The sequence below is a fragment of the Filicampus tigris genome, chromosome 10 (assembly GCF_054856515.1).
Source record: "Filicampus tigris isolate MCC_2025a chromosome 10, RoL_Ftig_1.0, whole genome shotgun sequence".
In the NCBI taxonomy this organism is placed as follows: domain Eukaryota; kingdom Metazoa; phylum Chordata; class Actinopteri; order Syngnathiformes; family Syngnathidae; genus Filicampus; species Filicampus tigris.
In genome coordinates, this window is record NC_141226.1 from 21,893,298 (window position 1) to 21,919,361 (window position 26,064).

Here is a 26,064-nt window from a genome sequence, read left to right on the forward strand (position 1 = left end):
AGCAGCAACAAAAATATGTTTAGGGACACATAAATCTCAGTAGAATTTGCTGTTATTGACAAAAAAATACAAAATTGTCATTATAATTCTAAAACAACAAAATAAAATTAAAATGACGACAAAGCTAATTGAAAGTACAAGAATAACAAAAGAAAAGTAAATCAAAAATTGAAATCAAATAATGAAAATATTGAAAATAAAATGCAAATAAAAATGAGAAGTAAAATGAAATCATAAATCAAAAAAATGTCAAATAAAACAATGTAATTGAAGACGACAAACGTAAATAAAATATAAAACAAAATCAAATTTGTGTGCAGTCCCAAAATTGTCCAACAGATGACGCCATCATGCCGCGTTTCACACACCTGCAAGCCCACACACGCGAGCGCACACACACAAAAAGACACGCGTGACACGCTTCATGTTGTATTACATTTATAGAACAGTTTTTCTCTTTACAAGCCGTCATACAGGAGGACCAAAGGAAAACGCACACGATACGGTCCTTAAACCCAAAACTATATAAACATATGATTGTCACTCACTTACTGCCAGTCACAAATAAAGTTGAGAAATAATAAATAATCTACAGAAATCTGTACAATATGCACACGAAGAGAAGAGAGTAGCTTTGGGTCCCCTGTACAAGGAAAAGAAGCGGACGTACACGAGTCGCGACTTCACTGCAACATTCAGCCACTATTTTTTTTGTTTGTTTGTTTGTTTCTTTTTTGGACGTTTTAATGAATTCATCGACAGTGCAGCTTTAAAAAAAAAAAAAAAAAAAAAAGAAAGAAAGAAAAAAGACAACAAAAGAAGCAGAAGAAGAAAAGGAGGCCATTTCATTATGTACACGCGGAACAACACGTTCCCATTCCGTTAATGTTTGGTGCTCGTTGTCCGGTCGGGATGAAGGCAACAAGCGCAGGTCGTTGGGGGGAGGAGCTAAACTGTGTATGTGCGTGTGTATGAATATATTGAATGTGTGTGTGTGTGTGCGCGCGTCGGCTTGCTGCCGAACAACACACTTGGCACGTCGGACACGTCGTCAAAGTCTTTGGAGTGTCACTCTCCGAGTTAACCGGAATTCAAGTACTCCAGAGCCACTTCGTAGCAAAACTTGTACTGCTCCTGCAATGGGGGAGGGGGCGTTTGGGGGTGGGCAAGACAGTTCAAAATCAATAGGGTTCTTACACCAGTAGACACAAAATTGGTCACTGGATCCATAATTACACTTTGTGTATTTAAAACAGCAAAACAACTGCCCAAAGAAAGGGCCTGCTAGCTTAACGCTAACGCTAATTAGCATCTATGGTGCAATGCCTTAATAAGCAACGGATTGAACGGTGGTTCAGCAACAACATAGACAATATAGAATGACTCATAGTCATATACTCTTTATCCTCTGCGTAGAAAAACTAATATTCATGCCGTGCTAGCGGCTTTCAACAAGAAAGATATACCTTACTGAAAATTGATAGCATTCTCTGTCGATGACAGCAAATAAATGTGGAAAGTATCTCACCAGCAGGTCCACCATGTTGGGCTTGTTGTTCCTCAGCGTCTTGACGGCGTGAAAGACGTCGACGGCGTGCTGGTGCTGCAGCATCTCGCACACGATGCTGATGGCGCAAAAGGTCCCACTGCGGCCACCGCCGTTCCTAAAATACAATTTGTCACTCCCACATTAAAAACTGCCGCCATCGGAAAACCTCGAATCACGACCCAGCAACATTTGCATACTTGATCGTCTTGCTTGCCGAGTGAGAAAAGAAGAAAATATTCAAGTTAAAGTAACTGAAATGTGAATTAACATTCCACCTTAAGGGATTAAATTTCAAATGGAGAGTGATTTGAATTGAAAAAAAATTAATAGTTAAAAAAACAGTATTCATTATTTTCTCATTGACTTCTTAGATTGTTGTATTTAAAAAAAACGTTGATAAATCTCTCTCATTCTCTCTCGTTCTCCACCCATCTATCCATCTTTAATTATAATAATGTATTTATCATTTTACAATACTAAAACACTTTGACATTTTTATTGCTATTATTGATGGATAGTTACATTTGACATCGTTACATTTTCACTTGAGCAGAGAAAGTACTGGTGCAGTAAACGCGCCAGGCCGCTAGATGGAACCGTTTCCTCGCTAACCTGATGATGCGAGTTGCTCAACTTACAAACAGTGGACCACCGTGCGTCCCTCGCCACCGTCGTATTCGTCCTGCCACTTGTCCACCTGCCGGATGAGTTTGAGGAAGGAGCGCTTGGACATGGGCGTGTCTCGGTACATAGGCCAGCCCAGGAACTGGAACTGCTGCACCATGCGGTAGCCGTCCTGAGGCTGAGCAAGCCAAAAGAAGCACAAACATGACGGCTGAGAACCACAAAGCAGGTGCGAGTGAGGGGATGATTCTAATCCGCTTGGAGGCCACAGGCAAGAGGGACAACATTTGACCGCCCAAATCTAGTCACTGGTGTCGGGATCAGTGCATCCCTAATATGGACCGATCCATAACTATCGTCTCTCGGGCCTCGCTTCGTGTGTATGTGTGTGTGTGTGTGTGTGTGTGTGAGACGCAAAAGCTTAAGTGCGTCGTCCGTCCTGAGAGACGAAAGGTGATGGATGAGCACGGTTACCGCGGGAGACGCGCAGTTAAGCAATCAGCAAAGATCCAGACGCTCTAAATCGCACCCAGAGACGTCGATCAATATCTGCTGTCAGCGATCACGCGTGATTAGATGGGCCTGGACGCAGCACGCACGCACAAAAGCTTCGGTGTCATCAAAACTTTCAAACAGTGCACAGGTCGTGTTTCAAGTCACCTTTTGGCGGTGTTGATTGGTAAAAGTAGAAAAAGGGGTTTGAAAGTCTGTTGGGGATTTCGTTATTCATGAAAAAAAAAAAATCTTAAATCAAAATTTCAGTCAATGCCGTGATTGGACAATCAACTGGAATATGGATTAAAACTCAGAAAAGAAAAGAGAAAAAAAAAATGAAAAGAAAACAGGAATGTTTTTCATTAAAAGAGATGGAGATGGAAAATCAAGACAAAATGTCTATTTTTCTTCATCTTTTTTTAGAAGTGAATATAAAAAAAATTGAGACTTTTTTCAACAGAAAAATGTTTTTGTTGAAAAATTTCCTTTCAGATTTATATTTAAGCTGTGAGATTTAAAAAAAAAAATCAGGAAAGTTACCAAATAAGACGTTAGCAAAGGTTTTGGGAATTATTTTTCACTTTAAAAAAGTTGTTTCATTAACTAAAGTTAAAGTGAATTCAGTATGTAAAACATGCACAAATCCAAACACAGAAAAGAAAAAAAAAACATACTATAATGATGAGGACAACGTAATATTGGTGTAAAAAAGACATCTTGAGGAAAAAAATCAATTTTGCTTAAAAAATGTAAAATACAACGGTAATTTAAAAAAGATATTTAGATATTTATCAAGAATATTTTGATAAAGAAAAGACGTTCAAAAGTCAGATTTGTTTTGTAGAAAATATGTTTTTGGGGAGAATAACATTTTAAAAGTATTAAAAAAAACACCAAAAAAAACGTTATTACCGTTATATGTCTTTTTCCCAACAGTATTACATATAATGATGACATCATTATGATTCATTTTTATATTTATTTTTCCACATTGGCAAAACACCAAGCCTTAAAAACAACTTCCCGCGACAATGTTGATTGCGCTCCTTTGGGGAAAACAAAACAAAACAAAAAAAAACACGAGTGAGCTAGCGTGGCGGCGTCCTCGTTAAAGAACAGAAGGCCTCGGCCTCTGCACAGCTTGAACGGACAAATGGCGGCGACTGAGTGGGACGTGTGAGGTGCGCGGGCAGAATAACTTGCCGCAAGAAGAAAACAAGTTCGGGGGAAGCCAGCAAGAAAAATTTAAAAAAAAAAAAAAAAAAGGAGAGCAAACGAGCGTAACATTTTTGGTGTGTTTACCCGCGCTGCATTGTAGATTCGGAATATTCTGCTGATGATGTCCTCCTCCAGGTCGGCAGAGACAAATTCCACCTGGATGGGGCCGTGGCGATGGACGCCGTTTTCGGGCCAATATTGCGGGCACAACTACAAACAAACAACACGTGGCGGGTCAGTGCATTTGTCAGTCAAGCTTGACAGCCACCAAACAGAAAAGACAGTTTCGGTGAAGACGTGTTCAATTTTAGGGGTTGGCACAATCTTGCATACAAAAAAAAATGACAAATATAAACATAAACAATGAGAATATCAGAGGTGGGCATTTTACGACATTTTGTTGGTCCATCAATCGTCATTTTTCGCAACGAACCGAATTGCAATTGTCAGTTGGTCAGTCCGTCAAAATGGCCGCCCGCTGAGATGGCTAAAAACAAGTGGATTTTTCAGCTTGATTCATATTCTACAAACGCAATATTCAACATTATACCGTGTTTAAACTAGTGGGCTTGCATAGAACATATTCTTGAAAAAGTATTTTTTGGGAAAGCGAGTCAACCCAAAGATATTTTTTTCAAGAATATGTTCCCAGCAGGCCCACTAGTTGAAACTCGGCATTCTGATTCATTTTGCATTTGTGGAATAAGTGTTAATGCACTCGTTTTTAGCCATCTCCGGGGGCGGCCATTTTGTCTTCTGTCGACTGAAAATGACATCACAACTGCTCACAACTGCCAATCACGGCTGACCTGTTTTCTGAATCTCAGCCGTGATTGGTCGTTTTTGTTGTTGACAAAATGGCCGCCCCCGGAGAGGGCTAAAAACGAGTGGATTAACACTTATTCCACAAACGCAATATTTATCACAATGCCCTGTTTCAGCTAGTGGGGCTTTCATAGAACATATTCTTGAAAAAAAAAACAAAAAAAACCCGTTTGTGTCGACTTTTGCTTTAAAAACCCTCAAATGAAGGCATCAGTCAAATTTTTACGCTTCAAATGTTGCTTCCGTCGCTTCCTCCTTTTCCTGCTTCCCAGGAGATGAATGAGTGCGCGTATTCTGTGTGTGCGTTTCCCACTTGTGGATCACTCACACGCGAACGCCACACCGAGAGACGCCCGGTCACACGACGGCGAACAAACAAGAGAAAACAAGACCACTTGAGAAGAGTTGACAATGTACACACTCGCAAGCACGGGTACAGTGTGTGCGTGGGTGCGCGTGTGTGCTGATGTGTGACAAGCTCAAATACAGACAGTGATGGCGAACACGGTACCCTCGCTACCGTCGGCAGCTGCACATCCTGCCTTCCCACGTCGGTGGGCTACAGTGAGAATATTGAATGAAAAAGACGCCCCCCCCCCCCCCCCCCCAGCTCCTTCACCCAGGGAGGGAGGAAGTGTGGGAGGAACGGTGGCTTTGATGGGCGGGTGTTATGACAGAGCCTCGGGCTGAGAAATGTGGAGAGCGACCAGAGTTGCTCACTCAGCTCATTGACAACACACGCACACACATTTTTTTTTTTTTTTTTTACCCACAGTGCACTGCTGCACAACACACCGAGGCCTCCGCTGGGACTTTATTCACAATTCCAAACTTTTCGATGTATTTTGGCCAGTTCACATTTTAAGATCAATTTTATTTCTTACATTATTTTATCGGTTATATACGTACATATATATGCATGTACACATATTGTACACATTATACATGTGTGCAGAGGTGGGAATTTTACTCAGTTTTCCTGGTCCGTCACTTGTCAGTCCGTCATTTCGTTCGTCTTTAATATTCATGTGAAAGAAGCTTTTGCGTACCTGGGCGGGGTCGACATCGTTGAGCATGACGATGGAGGTGCAGTGGTAGTCCAGCACCAGCCTCCAAAAGTCCTTGACCGTGTTGGGCAGAGGATGCTGCGTCACGATGAACGCCGACGGCTGCTTGTAGCTCTGCCGGGACGGACGGCAACAGATACGTTGGGACGTTTGGAATACTCCCGACAAAGTTGGACGTGCCCAATCGTTAGCCGTAGTGTACAAACTCCATAATGCAGTGTTCAATCGGAGGAGACGTGATGTTACTCCAAAGGATGACACGGCCACCATCTGGCAGTCAAAGCTGACACGCCCGAAGGTTGCTTTGCCCGAAGAGACGCGAAAGAGACAGAAGCCTCTTTCGATGCCATGGCTGTTTACAAACTCTTCTTTGCTATCGTTTGCTAATCCACGCTAATTGGTTTGGGGCCGCGATTGTTTACAAACTTTTTCTTACTATCCTCTTAATGCAAGACAGTTCTGATAACACTGCTGCTAACACATAAACTCCATTGTTAGGCTTCAGTATTTACATGGAAGACGATTCAAACAAAACAAAACAAAACAAACAACAAAAAAAGCAGCTAGCTGCTAATATTCATGCTAACCCTCCTAGGACGGGTGGTCCTTCGCATGCAAGACAGTTGACTTAAAAAAAATGTTGAAATATGTCATCTCTTACATCCATGAGTGCGGCGTTGATGTAGTTGGAGCTCTCGCCGTCGATGGTGATGAGAAAGGGCAGGCAGCGGTCGGGCGGCAGCACGTCCATGCAGCGGTTCTTCTCGTGGTTCCTGGGCAGCAGCGCGATGCTGCAGTCCTCCACCCTCAGCGTGGGCGTCACCATGTTTAGCGTCTGGACCAGTGGGAAGAAAAACAACCAACAAGCTAGTTAGCCGCCGACATGCTAACAGTGTAAGCAGCAAAATTCACCCGTTTTTAGACATCTCAGGGGGCGGCCATTTTGTCATTTCTGTCAACTGAAAATGACATCAGAACTACCCAGGGCTCAGGTAACGACCAATCACGGCTCGCCTGTTTTCTAAAGCTGAGCCGTGATTGGTCGTGACCTGAGCCCTGCGCAACTGTGATGCCATTTTCAGTCGACAGAAGTGACAAAATGGCCGCCCCCAGAGATGGCTAAAAACGAGTGGATTAACTCTTATTCCACAAACGCAATATTTATCAGAATGCCTTGTTTCAACTAGTAACGACAATTGGGCCTACCCGGAACTCTTCCTTGATGGGGCTGGAGTTGGTCTGCGGGTCGAGACGGTTCATGTCGTAGTAGACGGAGCGAAACTGTCCGGCGGGGATGGTGGTGTCGCCGCACAGGCAGGCCTCCAAGATGGCGTCGTGGATGAAGACGTACTGCTCCTGCGGGACAGGGCATCCTCATTGCGAATCCGTCAGGGAATCGAGTACAGGACAGTAAGCCCAAAACTGGCTGATTTCAACAGCGCCGTAATTAAGCAGGAGAAAAGGCGAAATAATGCCCCTTTTGAGACCTTTCCATGAACTGTCCACGTTGGTCCCCGTGCGTCTCCGCAGGCTGTTTACTCTGACTAATGTTTGTGTTTGGTTTGCCTTTTTAAAGGTCACATGACATATTTTGTTGCGCTTGGTTATCACTGCAGGAACTACAGTACCTCCAATATTTTGACCTTTTAAGAACCCCCCCCTACTCCCCACCTCGACCCAAATTCGCACTGACAACCGCCGGCCGTTGCCAGTTTACGTTTTGAGCGTCTTTATATATGTTCTGTACAAAGCCACGCACTCCCTGCGATTTCCGACAGTTGGCGCACCCGCTGTCTGCCCGTTTAAAAATAATAGAGATATGAAAAATGGGGCATTTTTAAAGCGGAAGTCAACCCAAACATATTTTTGTCAAGAATATGTTCCCAGCAAGCCCACTAGTTGAAACACGGTATTCTGATTCATTTTGCGTTTGTGGAATATGAGTTAAGCAGCGAAATGCACTCGTTTTTAGCCATCTCCGGGGGCGGCCATTTTGTGTCTTCTGTCGATTGAAAATGACATCGCAACTGCTCACAATGACCAATCACGGCTGACCTGTTTTCTGAATCTGAGCCGTGATTGGTCGTTGTGAGCAGTTGTGATGTCATTTTCAGTCGACAGAAGACAAAATGGCCGCCCTCAGAGATGGCTAAAAACGAGTGGATTAACACTTATTCCACAAATGCGATATTTATCATAATGCTTTCTTTCAACTAGTGGGCTTGCATGGAACATATTCTTGAAAAAAAAAAATGTTTGCGTTTACTTCATCTTTAAGAACACATTTTAAATTTTTACACAGTAAACATTTACCATAATGAAATTCTAAGCTAAAAGTCTTGTTTCATTATCCAGTCGTGACACTTTTCAGTATAGCGAGGCTCGTAATCCTTTGTTTCAACAAATACCTCAAAATGAAGCTTAATCTTCTTTTCTTTTTTTTTTTTTTTTTGGATAGAGCTCGAGTTTGTAGGTGTACCTAATGAAGCGGCCAGTGACGGTGGGACGCAAAACACGCAAAAGGGAGCAGGAAATCCTGCTTGCTTCTCCTCGTGCAGCCATCAGTCAAGCCGCTGTCACGGTGACAGCGCTCGGGGCTTGATGGAAATCTGTTCTGAAGTGACATTTTCAGCCGACACCCTCTTGTCGTCTCCCGGTAAAATCCGCACGCACGCACGCACGGACAAGGTCGGCGATGAGGAGGATTCGCAAGAAAACACGTGTCGCTATTTAGCTAAAACCTCATCTGGAATGTGACCGACGCTCGCGCCGCAATCCACTGAGCGGAGCATAGCTACCAACTAGCGCCAGACAATCGCGGCGGAGTAGGCGGATGAGCAAGAAACATCTGCAAGGCTGAGAAAAACAAACAAACAAACAAACAAACCAAAAATGCTCTTTTTTGGTATACTTTGAAGGACACTCAACTTGAAGGGAAGTGAGCCCCAATGGGCAGCGGCACCTCTGAAACATTGGCCGATTAAGGCCAACAACGCTTGGTGATTAAAATAAAAAAAATAAAAAAACAATTTTTACCTTTTATTTAATTTTTTTTTTTTTTACATATATTATTTCATTATTTCCTCAATGTTTCAATTTTTTTTATCATTTTGTGATTTTCACTGGAACACTTTGAAGGTCACCGAAGTTGAAGAAAAGTGAGTCAGCTCGGGCAGCAAGCGGCACTGAAACGTTTTGCCATCAAGCCCAACGACGCTTGCCGATTTAAACGGGAATTACGGGCAAATGATGCGTTCAAGTGGCGCCAGATGGCCGGCGTTCAGGAAAGTCCTTTGCCCGCTCAGATGCCTCGAAAGCTCTTTTATGACGCCGGGACATGCCAAGCGAGCGTGCGGCGCAATAAACGCTTTTTTTGTGAGGTGCGCTCAGGTAAAAGTGGGAACCCACATTTACATGAAATTAAAAAAAAAAAAAAAAAAAAAAAAATCCTGAAGTCATCGTGATACAATACGCTGCTATTTGTCTTTTTTTCTGTGGCCATTTCACATTTGAGGAACAAGAAGGAGAGAAGCGTTTCCTCTGAGATATTTTATAAGAGAACATTTAAAATTGCATTCATACCGATGAAATGTGCATGTAGCGCTTCTTGTTGGTACAACCGTATGCTGTGCGCAGTGGCATTTTCGCCGTGGGGACATAAAAAAAACACGCCGCAGAGAATTCAATGTATTCAAGTTAGGCGGGCTTAGCGATTGGCAACGTAAAATGGGGGCTTCACTTCTACTGATGGCGAGTAAACGGCATTGTTAGTCCATCATATATACGTCTTGAGATTGTGCCCCATGAATTCTCCCGAGTAACAAGTGACCACCTAAGCGTGTAGCATTTGTATTTCATGCCATTTCTTTAATTTTTTTTCTGCCATGTGGTGCAGTTGAACATTCTGCCCAAAGTTGCCCAAAAAAAAAAAAAGTGATATAAATTGAGTGACGTATGACATTTTTCTTGAAATGACAAAATTGGGTCCCGTGAACTCTGCCTAGCAACAGGTGACTACAAAAACGTGTGAGCTATTATATCGTATATGTAATACAGAATAGTAACTATTCATATAAATAAACATGCTTTTTTTTTTTTTTTTTTTTTTTTTTTGTGTGCCAATCAGACATTGACACGGTCTCCCCATCTTTTCTCTGCTTTGTGGAAGAGCATGTGGAAAAAGACCCAATTCCCAGCGCCATCCCGCCGGGTCGGGTCCCGGAGGCGGCCTACCTCGGTCTGGACCATGTTGACCCGGCGCGATCGCAGCTCCCGGACACAGTTGTAGATGTCCACCACGCCTTCGCGCTCCGCCATGTCCAGCATGATGTCGATGACGATGAAGCAGCCCGTCCGACCGGCGCCGGCGCTGAGGAGAGGTTGCAAAAAAAAAACAAAAAAAAAAAAACGTTCAAATGGCATAACTCGGGCTCGAAATGCGCCAGTGAAATTGATTTTAGAGTGGCTTGGTGGTACTGACTGCTAATTGACTTATATCTATATTTTTAACATGAATTTTGTGTGATCTCCACTCACGCTATAGGAACAGCAGAAAGTTGCCTGTCAGGCAAGACAGAGGGAAAAGATGTGCGCTTGTTGGACTTACCTGCAGTGCACCACCATTGGCCCGGCGTTGCTCAAGGTCTTGGACTTGACGCGGCGGATGAAGCCCAGCAGTCCCGTGGAGTGGTAGGGCACGCCGTGATCGGGCCAGCCCGTGAAGTGGAACTGACGGATCTCCCGGATCTCGTGAGCGCCTCGCTGAGGGGTGGTGACGGACAGACGGTCGGCGTGGCAACACACGCACACATACACGTTCGGAAATAATCATAAGTCAGGCCCGTAGTCGCGAGGGTTAATACCGTTCAAGATGTGTCACTAAATGCATGTTTACTTTTTTTGTCCTAGCGCATCAGGTTTAGGAGACGTTTTCATGTTTTGTTTTGAAGTTTGAGCCATAAAAGCTTGCGCGATATGGATTTGACCATGCGTTAATATAATTATGAAACGATGATGTGTTGGAGAGAAAATGAGGGCAGATTCGGAATCAGCACAAGCTTGACGCAAACGTGTTTTTTTTTTTACTCTGTAGATTACTTTTAATTGTTCTGCTTGTTTCTATTGTCCACACTGGCGGTGATCATGAATCTATTTACTGCCAAGGACATTTGCATTCGTCACCTGAATTCAACCCCAGACTGCCAGTGACGTATATATTTGTCAAGTACATTTTTCATTGGGTTGGCATGGAAGAAGGCCTTGTCCCGCTTTTCTGTCCATTTCAAGTTTGGAAAACACTGTCATGAAGCACAAATCCTTGTAGATGGCAACCTTGCATCATTTTGCATTTGACTTCAGCACAGCTTTTGAGTTGACGATAAAGATTAGGATTATGAGGGGGAGAAATGCCGACCTGGTGGAAGTAGGACAATTTCAAACCTCACTCTCAAACAGAGTACGTATATTGTGGCTCTCATGTGAAAAACATTTATCTCCATTTTTTTTCCAATTTTCTTATTTTTACGTGAATGGTGTTCCCGCGTTACACACATCGCAAATATTTTTTTTCCCCCCAAAATTGGACATAAGTGTAAACAGAGAATGCCTTGTTTTACATATACTTTTACGGAAAGCACCTTGAGCTACCTTGTATACGAAATGCGCTACATAAATTCGGCTGCCTTGCCTTATATCGTCGTCGAACGCAATATTCGGTGAGTCCGGAATTATCGGTCCAAATGCTCAACAGCAGCCGACAAAGGTCAAGGCCGACCGACTCTTTTCTCTTTTCTGACTGTGGATTATTTCTTGCCGTTCTGTCGACGACAAGGTGGCGGCTAGCGCGAATCATCGCCGGCATACGTTTAGCCGTACCTTCTCCACGGCGAAGGTGCGGATGACGTACTCGGAGAGGAGTTCGGTCTCGATGAGCGTCACCTTGACGTCTCTGTAGATCTCCGTGTCATCCGGCCAGTATTTACAACACTTCACCTAAAAAAGACAAAAGGGGCCATAAATCGCATCTGATGAGCGCAGTAAAGCCGCACAGTGCACCAGTTGTAAAAAGGATAATTGGCACGACACGCCGCCGCCTGATGTCTCGGCTCTTCGGGCACGTCACAATGAGCCGGGCGGCCCCTTGTAAAACTCCATCAGTGACGGGGGTGGGGGGGGGGGGGGGTCGGCCGGGTGCTCTCCATTCGCACGTTATTACTTTTCATCCGACGGCGCTTCGGCCACGTGAAAATGAGTTAAATGGAACAGAACTTAAGCGGCCGGGGAGAGAGAACGTGAAAAAAAAAAAAAGCATGACGGGGAGGGGAGGTGGCGGTCCAATAATGATGTGAAATAATAAACCCTGGGCTGTTAAGAACAGATTTCCCTACAGGAATCTAAAACACTCCAGTGGAAATATTACTGGTATTAGCCATAATAAGAGTGCGGAATTACCCGCCCTCCCCCCTCCTCCTCCTCCTCCTCCTCCTCCTCCTCCTCTTCTTCAATTAAACTGTTGCTAGTGAGGGAGATGGAGAGATGACGAAGAAGCGCGTTCACTGCTCCTCTGAGGAGCCCGTGAACTGGTTAGCAGTGAAATGAGAATTGGAGAGCACGCACACACACACACACACACACACACACACGCACGCACGCGGGCGCACACCCTTGACTACTCCCGCGTCGACGGCCGCTTCCAGCCATTCGGATGTCGCAATGACCCGCTCCGCCCGGTCACAATTGGCCTCATTAGGTGGTGGACTTTTACCCGGACTGGATTATTTCCAGTCATTCTGATTTTGTGTTGAAGTTGGTGGTTGTTTTTTTTTGTTGTTGTTTTTTTTTTCTTCCTTTGTGGCTCGACAGATCACGTGACAGTAATTTAGAGTGTGCGTGTGTGTGTTTACTTTGACATTTCCAGGTGACTGGATTTCCATTCGTCATGTTTATTTCTATTGTGCAAGGTGGCTGTTATTTTCGATAACCTGACAACAAGGAACGATCGCGCTTGAGTGTTTAAAGTGACTGTATTTATTTATCACCCCCCCCCCCCCCCCCCCGGGTAAATGTGCTTATTTCTATTGTGCCAGGCGGCGGCTAACCGATTATTTCCTATGGGGTAAAAACTGCGGGAATGGAAGTGAATTTGCTCGCCTCTTCCAAATGAAAATCTGACTATCTCATACATCAAGGTGCGCCAGGGCCCGCCTCCTCGTGCCGTCGAGCGCGTGCGGCGGGATTTCCCCAAATTCATCAGGCCGAGCGGCGAGCAGATGGGCCGCCGCGCCGCGCTCGGGCGACTTTACGAGCGAGCTTGAGTGTGCGGCGGCAGCCGCCATTGGCCAGGGATCATATAGCGGACGCTCGTGGGAGCGCCCGCGGGGGGGGGGGGGGGGGGACGCCGCCCGCCGCCGCTAAGCAGGTGTGCAGAAGGTGAGGGGCGGGGCTCGGCGGGCGCCGAAGCGGCCTAATGAGGTGCCAGGAGAGCGGCGGGAGGGGCGGGCGCGGTGAATCATTGAGCAGCTCTGCCGCGCCGCAAAATCAGCAGAATGTGAAAAGGCGCGCTTGGTTCTCGGCACCTTTCGGCCACCGGGGCGCTTTAAATGAGCCGCTTGGTGCCGCTCTTCAACGCTGCTCGGCGGGCCGAGTGCAACGCGTTAAGGCCGCGGGTGATAATAACATGTGGTGCAATATTCGACGAATATCAACTGTTCTCATCACTCAATGAGAACTCTGGGCTTGATTTTTTTTTTTTTTTTGTCCAATCACAACCACACGAGGAGCCCGGGGGGGGGGTCACGTGGCCAGGGTTGGAAGTGTAGCATGCATGCTACTCACCCGGCCTACTTCCACCAGGTTGGTCACCATGACGATGGCCGCCGTGTTCTCCTGCCACACCATCCGCCAGAAGTCCAACACCGTCTCTTGCATGGGGCCTGCAGATGCAGAACAAACTGAAGGAAACTGACCGAACCTTTTTTTTCGGGGGGGCTGCAATTTTCATATTTCATATTTATCCGGGAGATGGCAGTAACTGCCGTTCAAAGCAATTTTTTCAAATACCTTTAATAATGGTTGAAGAAGACCAACTAAGACCAACTAATCGATTCTCAAATGAATCGATAACTACTTTGATAATCGATGACTCATTGAGAGACCCAGTTTAATTACAGATGCTTTTCAGCTTCTCAATTTCTGTAGTCCTCCATGAAAACTGACTGATTATCTTTGTTTTTGTTTTTTGTGCAAACTTTTGCTTTTACTTTGGAAACCAATGATCAATTTTCTGACGTTTGCAGACCAAACCAGGAACTGAAATCTTAGTTAATTTATGTTTGTGTGTTTTCTACACTCTCAATTTGAAATAAAGTCCTGTTTTTCAATAAAGAGACGGAAATGATTTATGTTTTTAATCCAATTCATTAATGAATCGACAAAATAATCAAAAAAATTATTCAAATAATCTTCAAGTGCAGCCCGACTAGGTAGCATTTCGTTCCTCACAGGCAAGACAGTTTCACGACATCAATTGTCAATTAAAGAGTTCGCACTTTAGAAATATTCAGGTTAATTACAATGAGGAATATTAGTTTAATCAAGCGAGCGAGTTTGAAATGATTACAAATTAATTAGGATATGCAAATCAAGCCGACACAAGGCCCCGAATCAACAGCAATTACCTGGAGAATTTCATTAAATGATGCAGACGAGCAAACTCCAAGTTGATTATTGAAACCAAGTCGTCGTTTTTACTCGTACACGCCGTGCACATAATTACGCGTGATGAGAACCGGGTCGGAAAACAAAACAAAATTGTGAGGCAAAATGTAAATACACGCAATCGTGCAACATGGATGCCGATGGTTAGCGATGGCGGCCTTGCACAAACGAGTAGCAGGAGCGACATTTTTGCTGCATGCTTTGAATGGACGAAAACGTTTTTTTCTTAAGCTCTGGCATTCAAAGCATGCAGCAAAAATGTTACGTCATGCCGCGTTTTCTACAAGGCTGCCTCGCTCCTGACACGAGGAACGTGAGATTATCCTTTTGCGCCCGTTGAAGCGCTCGGAAGCCATTTTAAGTCGTCATCGCCGTTGAGTTGAGTCGTCTGTTTGTGTGTCCCACCTCTTTGTTTTTATTTGTAATTTTTTGTACTTGATTGTAACGCTCCAAACTGTTGCTTTTGTGTGTGTGTGTGTTTTTTTTCAGTGTACTTTGGAAAACCAAATTGAACATTTTTTTTTTAAACCGTGAGGTGAGCTTTCTTCTTTTTTTTTTTTTTTTTTTCTCAATCCACAATTGTAAAACAAACACCCTGCGCTCGTTTTCTTGTATTCATTTTAAATAACAAAAGAAGAATTTCGGACAAACCGACCGCCTCCCACACTTGCCGTCCCCCGTGGGAGGGAGGAGGAAAGACGAGTTTGGGCGAGGGCGAAGCGGGACAGCTGGTGTGTAGGTAGCTCACGAGCACTTGGCATTATTATGATTATGGGGAAAAAAAGAAAAATCTTTATTCAGCGGGGGTTGTGGTGCCAAGTTGTATCTTGGAGGACTTGATTCTTCCATATGCGCGCAGGCACCGGTAGAATTAAGGCTCTTTATCGCCATCAACCCAACTGATCATTTCCTTGAATCTTATGAGACGTTACTCATACTCCGAATGCCTCTCGGCCCTTTTGAACTCTGTTGCTCACCAAAACAGCAGAGCTAAGCCTGAAATGCCTGTTGTAAAAAAGGTCCGAAAAGATCACTTTTAGCGTTCCAGTAGAAAACGATCCCTACGGGACCGCAGTTTCTACACGATTATTTTTGTAATTGAAGAATTAAGCCCATTTGCACTCTGCTGCTAACCAAAACAGCAGGACCTAGAAATTCATGTAAACAGGTGCCTTAAAGGGGAAGTCAACCGAACATATCTTTTTCAAGAACATATTCAATGCGGGCCCACTAGTTGAAAAAAGGCATTCTGATAAATATTGCGTTTGTGGAATAAGAGTTAATCCACCTGTTTTTAGCCATCTCTAGGGGCGGCCATTTTGTCACTTCTGTCGACTGAAAATGACATCACAACTACTCAGGGCTCAGGTAACGACCAATCACGGCTCACATGTTTTCTGTAGCTGTTGTTAGCGGTCGTTACCTGAGCCCTGAGCAACTGTGATGTCATTTTCAGTCGACAGAAGTGACAAAATGGCCGCCCCCCCCGAGATGGTTAAAAACGAGTGGATTTTGCTACTAAACTCATATTCCAAAAACGTAATATTAATCAGAATGCCGTGTTTCGACTAGTGGCCCCGCATAGAACACACTCTTGCAAAAATTATGTTTGGGTTGACTTCCGCTTTAAAGCAGCAACAAAGATGAGGTGGCCATGTTGCATGACAAATTATTCGAGGCGTCAGCTAAAATTGCCACTTTGACCAAAACGGCTGACCTGCTGCTGATTTCCGGGCTCTAGTTGCGGAAACTTTTTGGTGTGTCCCATCGCGATAGACAATGCCGTCAAATCTTTCCTTGAGGACTTTGATGGCACAAAAAAAAAAAAAAGAAAAAAAAAAAAAAGGACATTGTGCTTTCCCAAGAATTTGAGAGCAGGGAATTGGACAAAAACCCTGGAGTACATCCACAAAAAGTTGCAGGAATGTTGAAAGGAACATTTCATGAGGATAACTCATAAAAAACACATTTGGAAAATTCAACCCTCAAAGCGACATGAATTTTAATAGCAATGTCCATTGTGAGAAGACCCACAAAAAAAGCTTGGGAAACCCATTCGGGAGAAGACCCGTGGAGTCTGCCGTTTTGATCTAAGCGACAATTCCAGAGATTTTCAGATGATGATTTATGTGTGCTAGCATCCTCTGGAATATTTGGAAAAATTCAACCCCCCCCCCCCCCCCCCCCCCAAAAAAAAGTTTTCCTACCCAACAAGAAATATACCGGAATTCGCAGCAACTAGACCCGCAAAAAAAGTCTCAAGAAGCTAAACTGAAGGAGTCTGCTTTGATGCTGCCAAACCGGAGAGATGCTAAGTGGCGAGCCTTTTGAGTTGTCATTATCGCGTGTGGCCTTGGCATTGTGGCGAAGTCGGACGACTTTCTTTATTTCTGGTGAATTCGTCGGCGATCGCACGCGAGCGCGTCAGCGGCGCCGCTAATGAGACGCGTGTGCCCATTTTGCTCTTTCTCAGCGGAGAACCTTGCCGAGGGGGGGCCGCTCGCGCTCGCTGGGATTGAAGAGGAAGAAACGGAAGCGTTTGAACGCGCGCTCGCTCGGGGAGCGCCAAGGTGAGAGCGGCGTTTTTTTTTTTTTTCGTTTACTTTTTTTCTCCTCCTCCTTTTTTCCCGCAAAGTTTGAAGACGACTTCCTTTTCAACCGCGAGGGCCGTCGCTCGCATCGACGTACGATGATTTGAACCCCGCTTTCTCTTGCCGCGATACATCGGTTACCTTTGAAGGGTGAGTCGTTTTTTTTTTTGTTTTTTTTTTTTTACTTTATTTTGGTTTTAATAGACAGTATCAACAAACCGCTTTTTTCTGTTAACGGACCAACTCAAACGGGAAGGGGGGTGGACATGACAGGTGGCGCTTTTGATTCAGGCCCGACTCGTTTGCTGCCTGGTTGGATTTGGGTAACACCTTTTCTCCTTCCTTATCTATGGCGCTCTTGGCATACACACAAGTTGACCCCCGTGAAGACCCATGGAGTCATACATTACTGTCACATGGGCGAGGCAGAGTTGCCCACCTACGCGGAGGCGGCCAAAGGAGTTTAAGGACAGGAATCATTGGGGAGGCTCCGACCTTCGCCCGCATTTGGCCGAATGAGGCGCAACTTTTCAATTGGTGCCATGACCCGGATTTGAACCGGGGCTTGCTGCAGTAGAACGTTAACGTTTAAATCTAGAGCCGAGGTCACCAACGTGGACCGCATGAGTAGCCCGCGGGCCTGTTTGAACAGATAATGAGGCATTGTGATTTCCCAGGAGTGTTGTAGAAGCGATCATTTGAAAATGTGAACACCAGCAGAGATTTCGAGAAGGAAAATGTTACATATTGATACTTATCCGTTTCATTCGTACTGTTAGTCATCGTTAGAAATTGTCAGTGTTGTCGCATAACTGTAACATCAGGAATTAATAACATAATGCTAAAAAAGGACCTAAATAAAAGTTTAAAACGAACATTTCTTAATTTAAAACATTTAACTCTGTTGATTTTTACCATTTGATGACTGCAGCAGCCCATTTAGGCGGAATATAAGTCGCGCTTGAATTGTGAAAAGTGCCCTCTGCCGTGTTCCTTTTGTCTTTTTAGCTCAAAATGTTCCCGCGCAAAACTTCCCTCTCTTCCAATTCCGTTTTAATTTTTAGGTGGGAAACCCACTGGACCCCAATTAAAAATGACCTCTGTTATGTTATTTTTATTCTTTCGGACCAATCTGTTTACTTTCGGGTTTTTGATTTGGCAGCTGCCAGTTTAGGCAGACAACTTATCAGAGCCTTAATGAAACGCACCTTCTGCCGTGTTATTTTTATTCTTGTAACTGAAAATGTTCCCGCGACAAACTTGACACTGTCGGTACAGATTTCTAAAACTAGACGGCCCTGATTCAAAAACTCAAAAAGATTCCTCTGATAAAACCTCACCTTCCGTTTCAATCTCTGTTCCAACAAGTCGGGCCTGAATGAAAATATTTCTTTGAATTTTAAACAGCCATTTCAGGCAGCGCACTAGTCGGGTTTGCGCCACGTTATTCGTATTCTTTCGGCTCAATACGTAACCGCGCTCAATTTGCGCAGGCGGAAAACCGGCCGTGCCAACGCAACAGTTCACGCGATCGGCCAAACCTCTCAACGATCAAAAGAAAAAAAAAAAAAAACGATAAATTGATCCCGAGGAGACGGCTTCGTCACGTACGGGTTTGGCCGGACGGTCGGCGTGATGCGAGCGCGTCTGGTGAGCAAACAGAGGCTCGGCTTTAATTGAGACGCTGAGGAGTAGCGGCGCCGCGCTAATGAACAGCTAATTATGCAACTCCCAGAACCCCCCGAGCAGCTTGTGAATGCATTAAGGCCTCCTCTTCGCTCAACAACAAACACAAAAAAAAAAATAAGCCTTACACTTTTTTTTTTTTTTTTTTTTCAAACTTATTTTTTTATGACTAAAGTAGTGTACGTAATGTCCACACACGCACGTAAGGCTCGCCCCGGCTACACGAGGCACTAAATTGGTAACGATTGAGCATCAGTCAATCGTTAACCTCCAGGGTGGCGCTAAGTGCTCGTCGCCTTGCAAATCCGCCGGCCGGAGGAACACAGTGACAAAATGTGCCCGCACATGTCAGATAATCCATTGAATTTTTTTTTTTTTTTTTTTTTTTAAATTTATTTATCCATCCTGCAGCCCGATTAATTGCTCCTGCCACACAGATGGAAGAGAGAGCGTGGCGATGCATGCCGCAGCATCCCTGAGCGCGCGCACACACACACACACACACACGTAAAGATTTTTTTGTTTACACATAAGCGTTTAGGCCACAAACTAGTCGGGCCTGAATCAAAAGTACCCTTTGTCATGTTGATTTAAGACGATTATCTGAAACTGGACTGAGCATTCGCTTGCCGTTTACTTTTGGGTTGATTTGTGAAACAGCCCGTTTAGGCAGCAAACGAGTCGGGCCTGAATGAAAAGTTCCCGCCAAGTTCATTTCATCTTTTTAATGTTCCCAAAGCAAATCCACACTCACTTCTTGTATGCCAATTTTCATTCGTCAGTCCTCTTGGTGTTTTTGTTTAACCAGCAAACTAGTCGGGAATGAATTAAAGGTGGCCATTTTATAATTTCTTCTTTTACTGTAGCTTAAATTGTTCCTACATTAAAATGAAGTGACTTTACTTCCTGTTTTGATTCCTACACCAGCCTGTTTAGTCAGAAAATGAGTTGGGCCTGAATCAAAGTGACATGTTGATTTTATCTTCCCAGAACATACTTTCTGGACTTTTTTAAAGAACAGCCTATACAAGGCGCTGACTAGTCGGGCATTAACCAAAAGGGCCCGCAGTTCAGTTATGCTATATTCTTTCTTTTAAATGTTTCTGCGCCTAACTCTGTTTACTTAACTTCTTGATGTTCTTCAGTGTTGATTCCCGAAGCAGCCTGTTTAGGCAGAAAACAAATCGGGCCAGAAAAAGAAAAAAAACCCCTCTGTCGTTATTTTCTTCCTTTGCAGCTTGAAATGCTACCCGTAGCAATCTTGATTCGATTCCCTTGACTTGCCGATTCGACGTTTAAACCATTCAAGCAGCCCATAAGTCGGGCCTGAATCTGCCAGGCAAATTTTCAACTCTTTTCAACTTATATTGCGGCACCCATCTTCACTCTCATCCCATTTCCAATTTCCCGAAGCGGCCCGTTCAGGCAGCATACCTGTCAGGCCTGAATCAAACATCTTCTTACCTTGAGTGGCGATGTAGTGATTTGGCCTGTGGTAACCCTGCAAAAAACAAATAAAATAAATAAATAAACAAACAAAATGAGAGAAAGGAAAAGGAAAACATTCTCTGTTGGCACATCAAAACAAAATGAAATAAAACTGCCTGTTCTTTTATCTGGTAATAAGCGCAATCGTGTAGACACGGACATCTACACGCCGATCATGAATGAGTGATGCGCACACGCACGCACACCTCTGGAGCGAGGCGCCAAAGTGTCGATAATCCCTGCGATACGACTAACAGCATTCCGTCTTCGCAACGGGCTTCCAGTCTGCGGGATTACGCTAATCCCCTCAAGACGCGCTTGCCCAATTCCTTGTCTTCTCCCCGGGGACGCCAGGCGGGAAACAAAACATCAGGAGGACTTAAAGGCTTCCTTCCTTCCTTCATCATCATCATCGTCATCGTCATCATCACCTTCCTCCCTCAAATTCAATTGAGCCTGGACTCTGACGAACGCAAAAAGGATGCTTCCCTCGCTCTCCTCCATTTTTAATGACTCCGTTCTCTTGTTGGTGCTTTCAATGCGACGTCCTGTCAGGCGGCGTTGACGCTTGTCGGGTGAGGAAACGGACGCCGACCGAGAAGGTCGAGAGTGGAATAAATCATGTCGTCTAAAAGGGAAGAAAAAAACGCGCCGTGGTGGTTTTTTTTTTTTTTTTTTTTTTTGGTTTTTTTTTTGCGCAGCCGTGATCATTTACATGTTGTTTTTAGTATCGCCGCGCATTCTTGACACTTATCAGTGCGGCCTGTCTGAAACGTTCAGCGGGAAGGAGCGTCCACCCGCGGGCCTTGCTTTGGATTTTCGGACCGAATTAGCGCACGGCTGCTAATGGGAGCTTCAAAGCTGCGACTGTAACTGCAACATGCATCCGACTTTTTCCACAGATAAACGCGGGAGGGATCGGACTAAATAAGACTACCGCGAATCATCGCAAGCTGCCGAGGTTTAAAACGACATCTTGTGAATTCAATAAGTGCTGCAGTGGTTAAAATAAGACTGCCTTGAATCAAATAATAGTTGTGCTAGCCAAAGTAAGGCTAGTAATAATCTCTCAAAATTGTACAGATGAATTTAAAAAAGCCATCAATACTCTAATGTTACGCTCAACGCTCAACTAAGACCACCTTAAATCCCGTAAACGTTGCACAAGGCTACTGTAAATCTCCACAAAAGAAGTGCTGGCTAAAATAGGACAACAAATTACATTTTTAAATCTTAAATCTCACAAAACTTATGCAGGTTAAAAAAAAAAAAAATTAAAAAAAAAGACTTCAATGAACCCCTCCAAAATTGGGCAGTTTAAATATGACTACCACAAATGCCACACATTGCAAAAGTACAGGTAAGACTGCCGTAAATTGCCAAAAATTGCACATGTTAAATTTATGACGTAAAAATTGCACGACTTAAAATATGACGACCGCAAAGCTGGTAAAAGCTTTACTGGTTAATTTAAGACTACTTTAAATCTTAGAACTGCACCGCAAGGGATGTCACAACATCGCGATATCGCGATATTAAAATATATCATCGTCGTCGTGTCACCATATTAATAGCAGCAAATCTGTTTCAAAGCCCAAGTTGTTTTCCATTTGTGCAGTTCCAGCACGCTCTGGTGGTTAGTTTATTAGTGCAATTTTTTGCCACCTATAATGGATGGATAAATGTTTAAGACCCACGCTAATCGCCAGATAAAGAGGAACATTACACATTTGAGTTCCTCCACAAACTGATCCGATTCACAATGCGTCCGTGCATTGGCGAATAAGTTCCTCAATATTAGCTGTTCGGTCATCGTAGGTCGTCTATTTCTTTGTGAATGATGTTACCATGTAAAAACACAGAATATTGTGATGTTGTTTTTTTTTAATCTCTTTTTTTTTTTTTTTTTTTTTTACAATATCGTGAGCTTTTATACAGCATCGTTTAATATATCGCCAACCTCCCCACAATATCGTGATCACGATCATAACGCGAGGTTCATATCGTGACATTATCGTATCGTGACGTTCGTACTTAAAACGAGCCTATCGTAAGTGCCGCGAAAACGAAAAAGTTCGGATAGGACTGGCGTAAACCTAAAAAAAGTCGCGCTACTTAAAATAAGACGACAATAAAACCCCAACTATAAATATTGCTTCAAATAAGACCGTTGTCTCCTTCTGACAGCAAAATGTTGACTGGTGGCTCTGCTTACGCTAACAAGTAGCGTATTTATTGAAAAACATCGTTGTTTTCATTACAACAAAATATAATAATGACCAGCATGCTTGATTTGAGGTGAGTGCTTTTGCATTTGCCACGACGCATGCTAATATGCAATCCGGGCGAGGATGCTGTTTCTTAGCCTAATGACTCGGCATGTTTGAGGGTACATCGACTCGCTTACTACCGAGCCCTCGTGAAGACCATCATCATTATCATCTGCCGGCTTCCGCGCAATAACAAAAGCAGCAGGGGATGTTGCCCGGACGGGCTTTTTATTGGCGCGTACTGATGAGTTGAAGAGTAAAAAAAACAACAACAACAAAAAAAAACCCCCACTCTTTTCAATATGCACGTGTTCTCGACTTTAAGTGGGCCCCGGCTTTGTATGGTGCAGCATAATGGACCATAAAACCAATAGCAGCCAAAGGTAAATAATTGAAGGCGCACCTTGCATTACGAATTGATGTGGGGAGGGCGTAACAAGAGATTACAAATGAGCGCGTCGGGCAGGTACATCACCAGGCTATTAGCGGCCCGTCTTCCTCATGGCGCTGTTAGCGGGGAATCAGGTCATATAAGCCAGTTTAGGCTGCTTTGCAACACGCTTCATGTGTCTTTTTAATGACTTCGAAACGGCGTAAAAAGGCATTCCGAGGCGCCGGGGGTTCATGTGAGTGCTGAAGTACGAGTGCGGCTTAGCATGGAGGGGGTGGCACGGACGTAGGGGAGGATTGCGTGGTTCAAATTGCACAAGTTAGAAGGAGGACAGATGGAAAAAAAAAGGAAAGAAATTGAAAGAACGTTGAACAAAAAAAAAAAAAAAAAAAGAAAAAAAAAAAAAAAATGACATTAAAAAGGTAACAAAAATATCAATATTAAAATTACAAATTACATTAGTGTAGTATTAAAAATATAACCACATTTAATTAAAAACATTATGAAATATTTGAAGGAGATAAAAGCTCCATAATAAAATATACCGGGTACCAAAAGCAACAAAAAAATTGGAAAAATTTTAATATATATATATACATATATATATATATATATATATATATATATATTACATAAAGAATATTAAAAATCCCACCCCAAAATATAGCTAGAAAAATACGATATTGTGCTTTTTTTTAATGCTCAACTGGCCCTCAGGACAAAAAGCTACAAATAAGAAATATTAAAAAAAAATGAAATTCCACCAAAAAATGTACAAAAAAAAAAAAGCAACCCTCTGCTAACATTGTGCACGTTAACAGCTGCAGCCCTCTGGAAAAGGTTGCTCACTTTGTATCAAGGACACACAAATGTTTCTTTGGCTTTTTCACTGAACAACAACAGCAGCAACAAGACCAAGAGCCACCCGAAGAGCGGCCTTCTTTCTTGCCCGAGCAAAATTGGAGCATTTGTGAAGGTTTGGTGCGGGAGGAAAAAGAAGCTTGGATCTCAGCGCAAGGATGATGCATGACAAGGAGAATTGGTCGCCACAGCAACCGCACACTAGAATTGTTAAGTGTGTGATGCTAACCATAGAGTGGGCATAAGAAGCGGTCTCATTCCCGGCTGCTTTTACCATACAGCTCCAGCGACAAGCCATTTTAACACTACTAACTGTTTTGTGCACTGATTTTCCGTGTTTGCGGGTTATGTGGGAAGCAAATGTAATTACTGTGTTATTACTCAGTACTGTGGACTGCAATTTCATTACACAAAGACAATTCAAGAAAGTACGCTTGTACATGCAATTTCCACTAACAACCCAGGCTAAACTTGGCTCCCTCCCCGACATACAAAGCTTGTCTCTCAATCCAACGTACTTCCTTGACACCAATTCCTATATAGAGATGTATTTGGCCTTTCAAAAAGTGCACTAAAACCCAACTTTTTGGGCGAATAGCTGCGGATAGGCGCCACGCGATTACTTTGCAAATACGAAAGCGTAACTATGTGGGGGGGATTGTGAACATGTCATGGCCGCTTTACCACAATGATTCTCGAGTTGGCGTTAAAGCCTTGGTGGAGGTCCTTCCTTCCTTCGCCTATTTAGTATCAAGCTCTTTCCCTAGCATGTGTTTGCTCTTCTCTCTCTCTCGATACGAGTGCTGTCATCCTCTGATCTTTATTGCTCTTAATTTGAGCACACACTGATACGGGCAGCTCGCTGCAGTGTGTGCGCGCGCGCGCGCGCGTGCGTCTGCGTGTGACCGGTCCCGTTCCCTCAGGGCCCCCTGCGACGGCGGCACCAGCACCCTCTCTGCCACCCCCGAGAGGAAGCGCGGTGACCTTTTTTGCGTCGGCGGCGCTGGCTGGTGTGTGCGTGCGCGCCCGCGTGCGCGTGTGTACTTACATCAACGTAATTTGCATTAATGTAATCGGAGCTCTGTTCGCCCTCCAGGGCCTGCAGCCTGACACGCGAGTGATCATCTGGAAAAAAAAAAAAAAAAAAGAGGCAGAGAGGAAGAAAGCAGCATGGAATTAATGACATTAACCAGGCCACGACATGGTGAGGAGGAGGAGGAGGAGGAGGAGGAGTGACTGTCACTCTTTGTGGCCACCTCTTCAAAAGCTGTTTTCTTCCATGCGCACAAGTTTTTTCGGCCCGCTGCACAATGAGCGATGTGGCCGAAAGCGACTGATCTGTCGTGCAGTGTTGCTTTTAAAGTGAAAGTCAACTCCAAAAATGTCTTCACAATCCTACGTTAACGCCATTCTGATAAATATTGCATATGTGGGATATGAGTTAATCCACCCATTGTTAGTCATATCGGGGGCGGCCATTTTGTCACTTGTTGTCGACTGAAAATGACATCACACTTGCTCAGGGCTGACGACCAATCACGGCTCAGCTGTTTTCTGAAGCGGAGCCGTGATTGGTCTTGAGCAACTGTGATGTCATTTTCAGTCGACAACAAGTGACAAAATGGCCGCCCCCTGAGATGGAGAAAAACGGGGGGATTTTACCGCTTAATCAGAATGCCATGTTTTGACTCGTGGGCCTGCATAGAACATTTTCTAGTCAACCACATTTTTGGCTTGACTTCCCCTTTCATGTCTATTTGATTTCAATTTATCACAGTCCAATAATAAATATCTTTATATATGTGTATAACAACGGCCTTTAAACGACGTGTGTTTTAAAGTATGTTGCATGCTTCTAAGTCTGTAGCATTGGAATAAGAGCCCATGTTCCAAAATTGCTGATCTTGATGAATAATGCCCATTACTTTTTTTTTTTTTTCGTCGGAATATCTACTAAATTCAACAACGTTTTTGGTGATGCAGGAAGATAAATATGTAACCGCGGCGCAGAAAGGTCAAAGCTGCTTCGGCTGCGCTGATAATAAAACTCTTTTGTTTCTTATCCCGCATCGCAAAGCTGGTTGCAATAAATCAGCCGGCGGGGGTAGGGGGAGTTGTCGGGAGTACGCACATGCAATAATGTTCCCGTATCGGTTCTTCATGCGGTTCTCGTCTTTCTTAGCCGAGTCCCACGGCGCCGACTGTCCCTCGAAGAAGCGCTGCAAACAAAGACACAACGGCAGGAAGTGAAACATGGCGGCACTGGGAAGCCCTTGAACGCAAC

The 26,064-nt window shown here is 44.1% G+C and overlaps 1 protein-coding gene across 1 annotated transcript in view; it reads right to left on the reverse strand.

The window, feature by feature from the left end:
* Positions 1–421: 421 nt before the first annotated feature.
* Positions 422–26,064, reverse strand: part of LOC147141332 (receptor-type tyrosine-protein phosphatase mu) — a 156,091-nt gene continuing 130,448 nt past the window's right edge. Inside the window, 14 exon segments of the mRNA XM_086042965.1 lie at positions 422–1,134; positions 1,529–1,664; positions 2,188–2,351; positions 3,971–4,096; positions 5,761–5,892; positions 6,440–6,613; positions 6,985–7,134; positions 10,012–10,147; positions 10,385–10,539; positions 11,653–11,769; positions 13,612–13,709; positions 20,235–20,271; positions 24,829–24,905; positions 25,912–25,999. Of these exon segments, the coding sequence (XP_085899091.1) occupies positions 1,081–1,134; positions 1,529–1,664; positions 2,188–2,351; positions 3,971–4,096; positions 5,761–5,892; positions 6,440–6,613; positions 6,985–7,134; positions 10,012–10,147; positions 10,385–10,539; positions 11,653–11,769; positions 13,612–13,709; positions 20,235–20,271; positions 24,829–24,905; positions 25,912–25,999 (1,644 nt within the window). The 3' untranslated portion in view covers positions 422–1,080.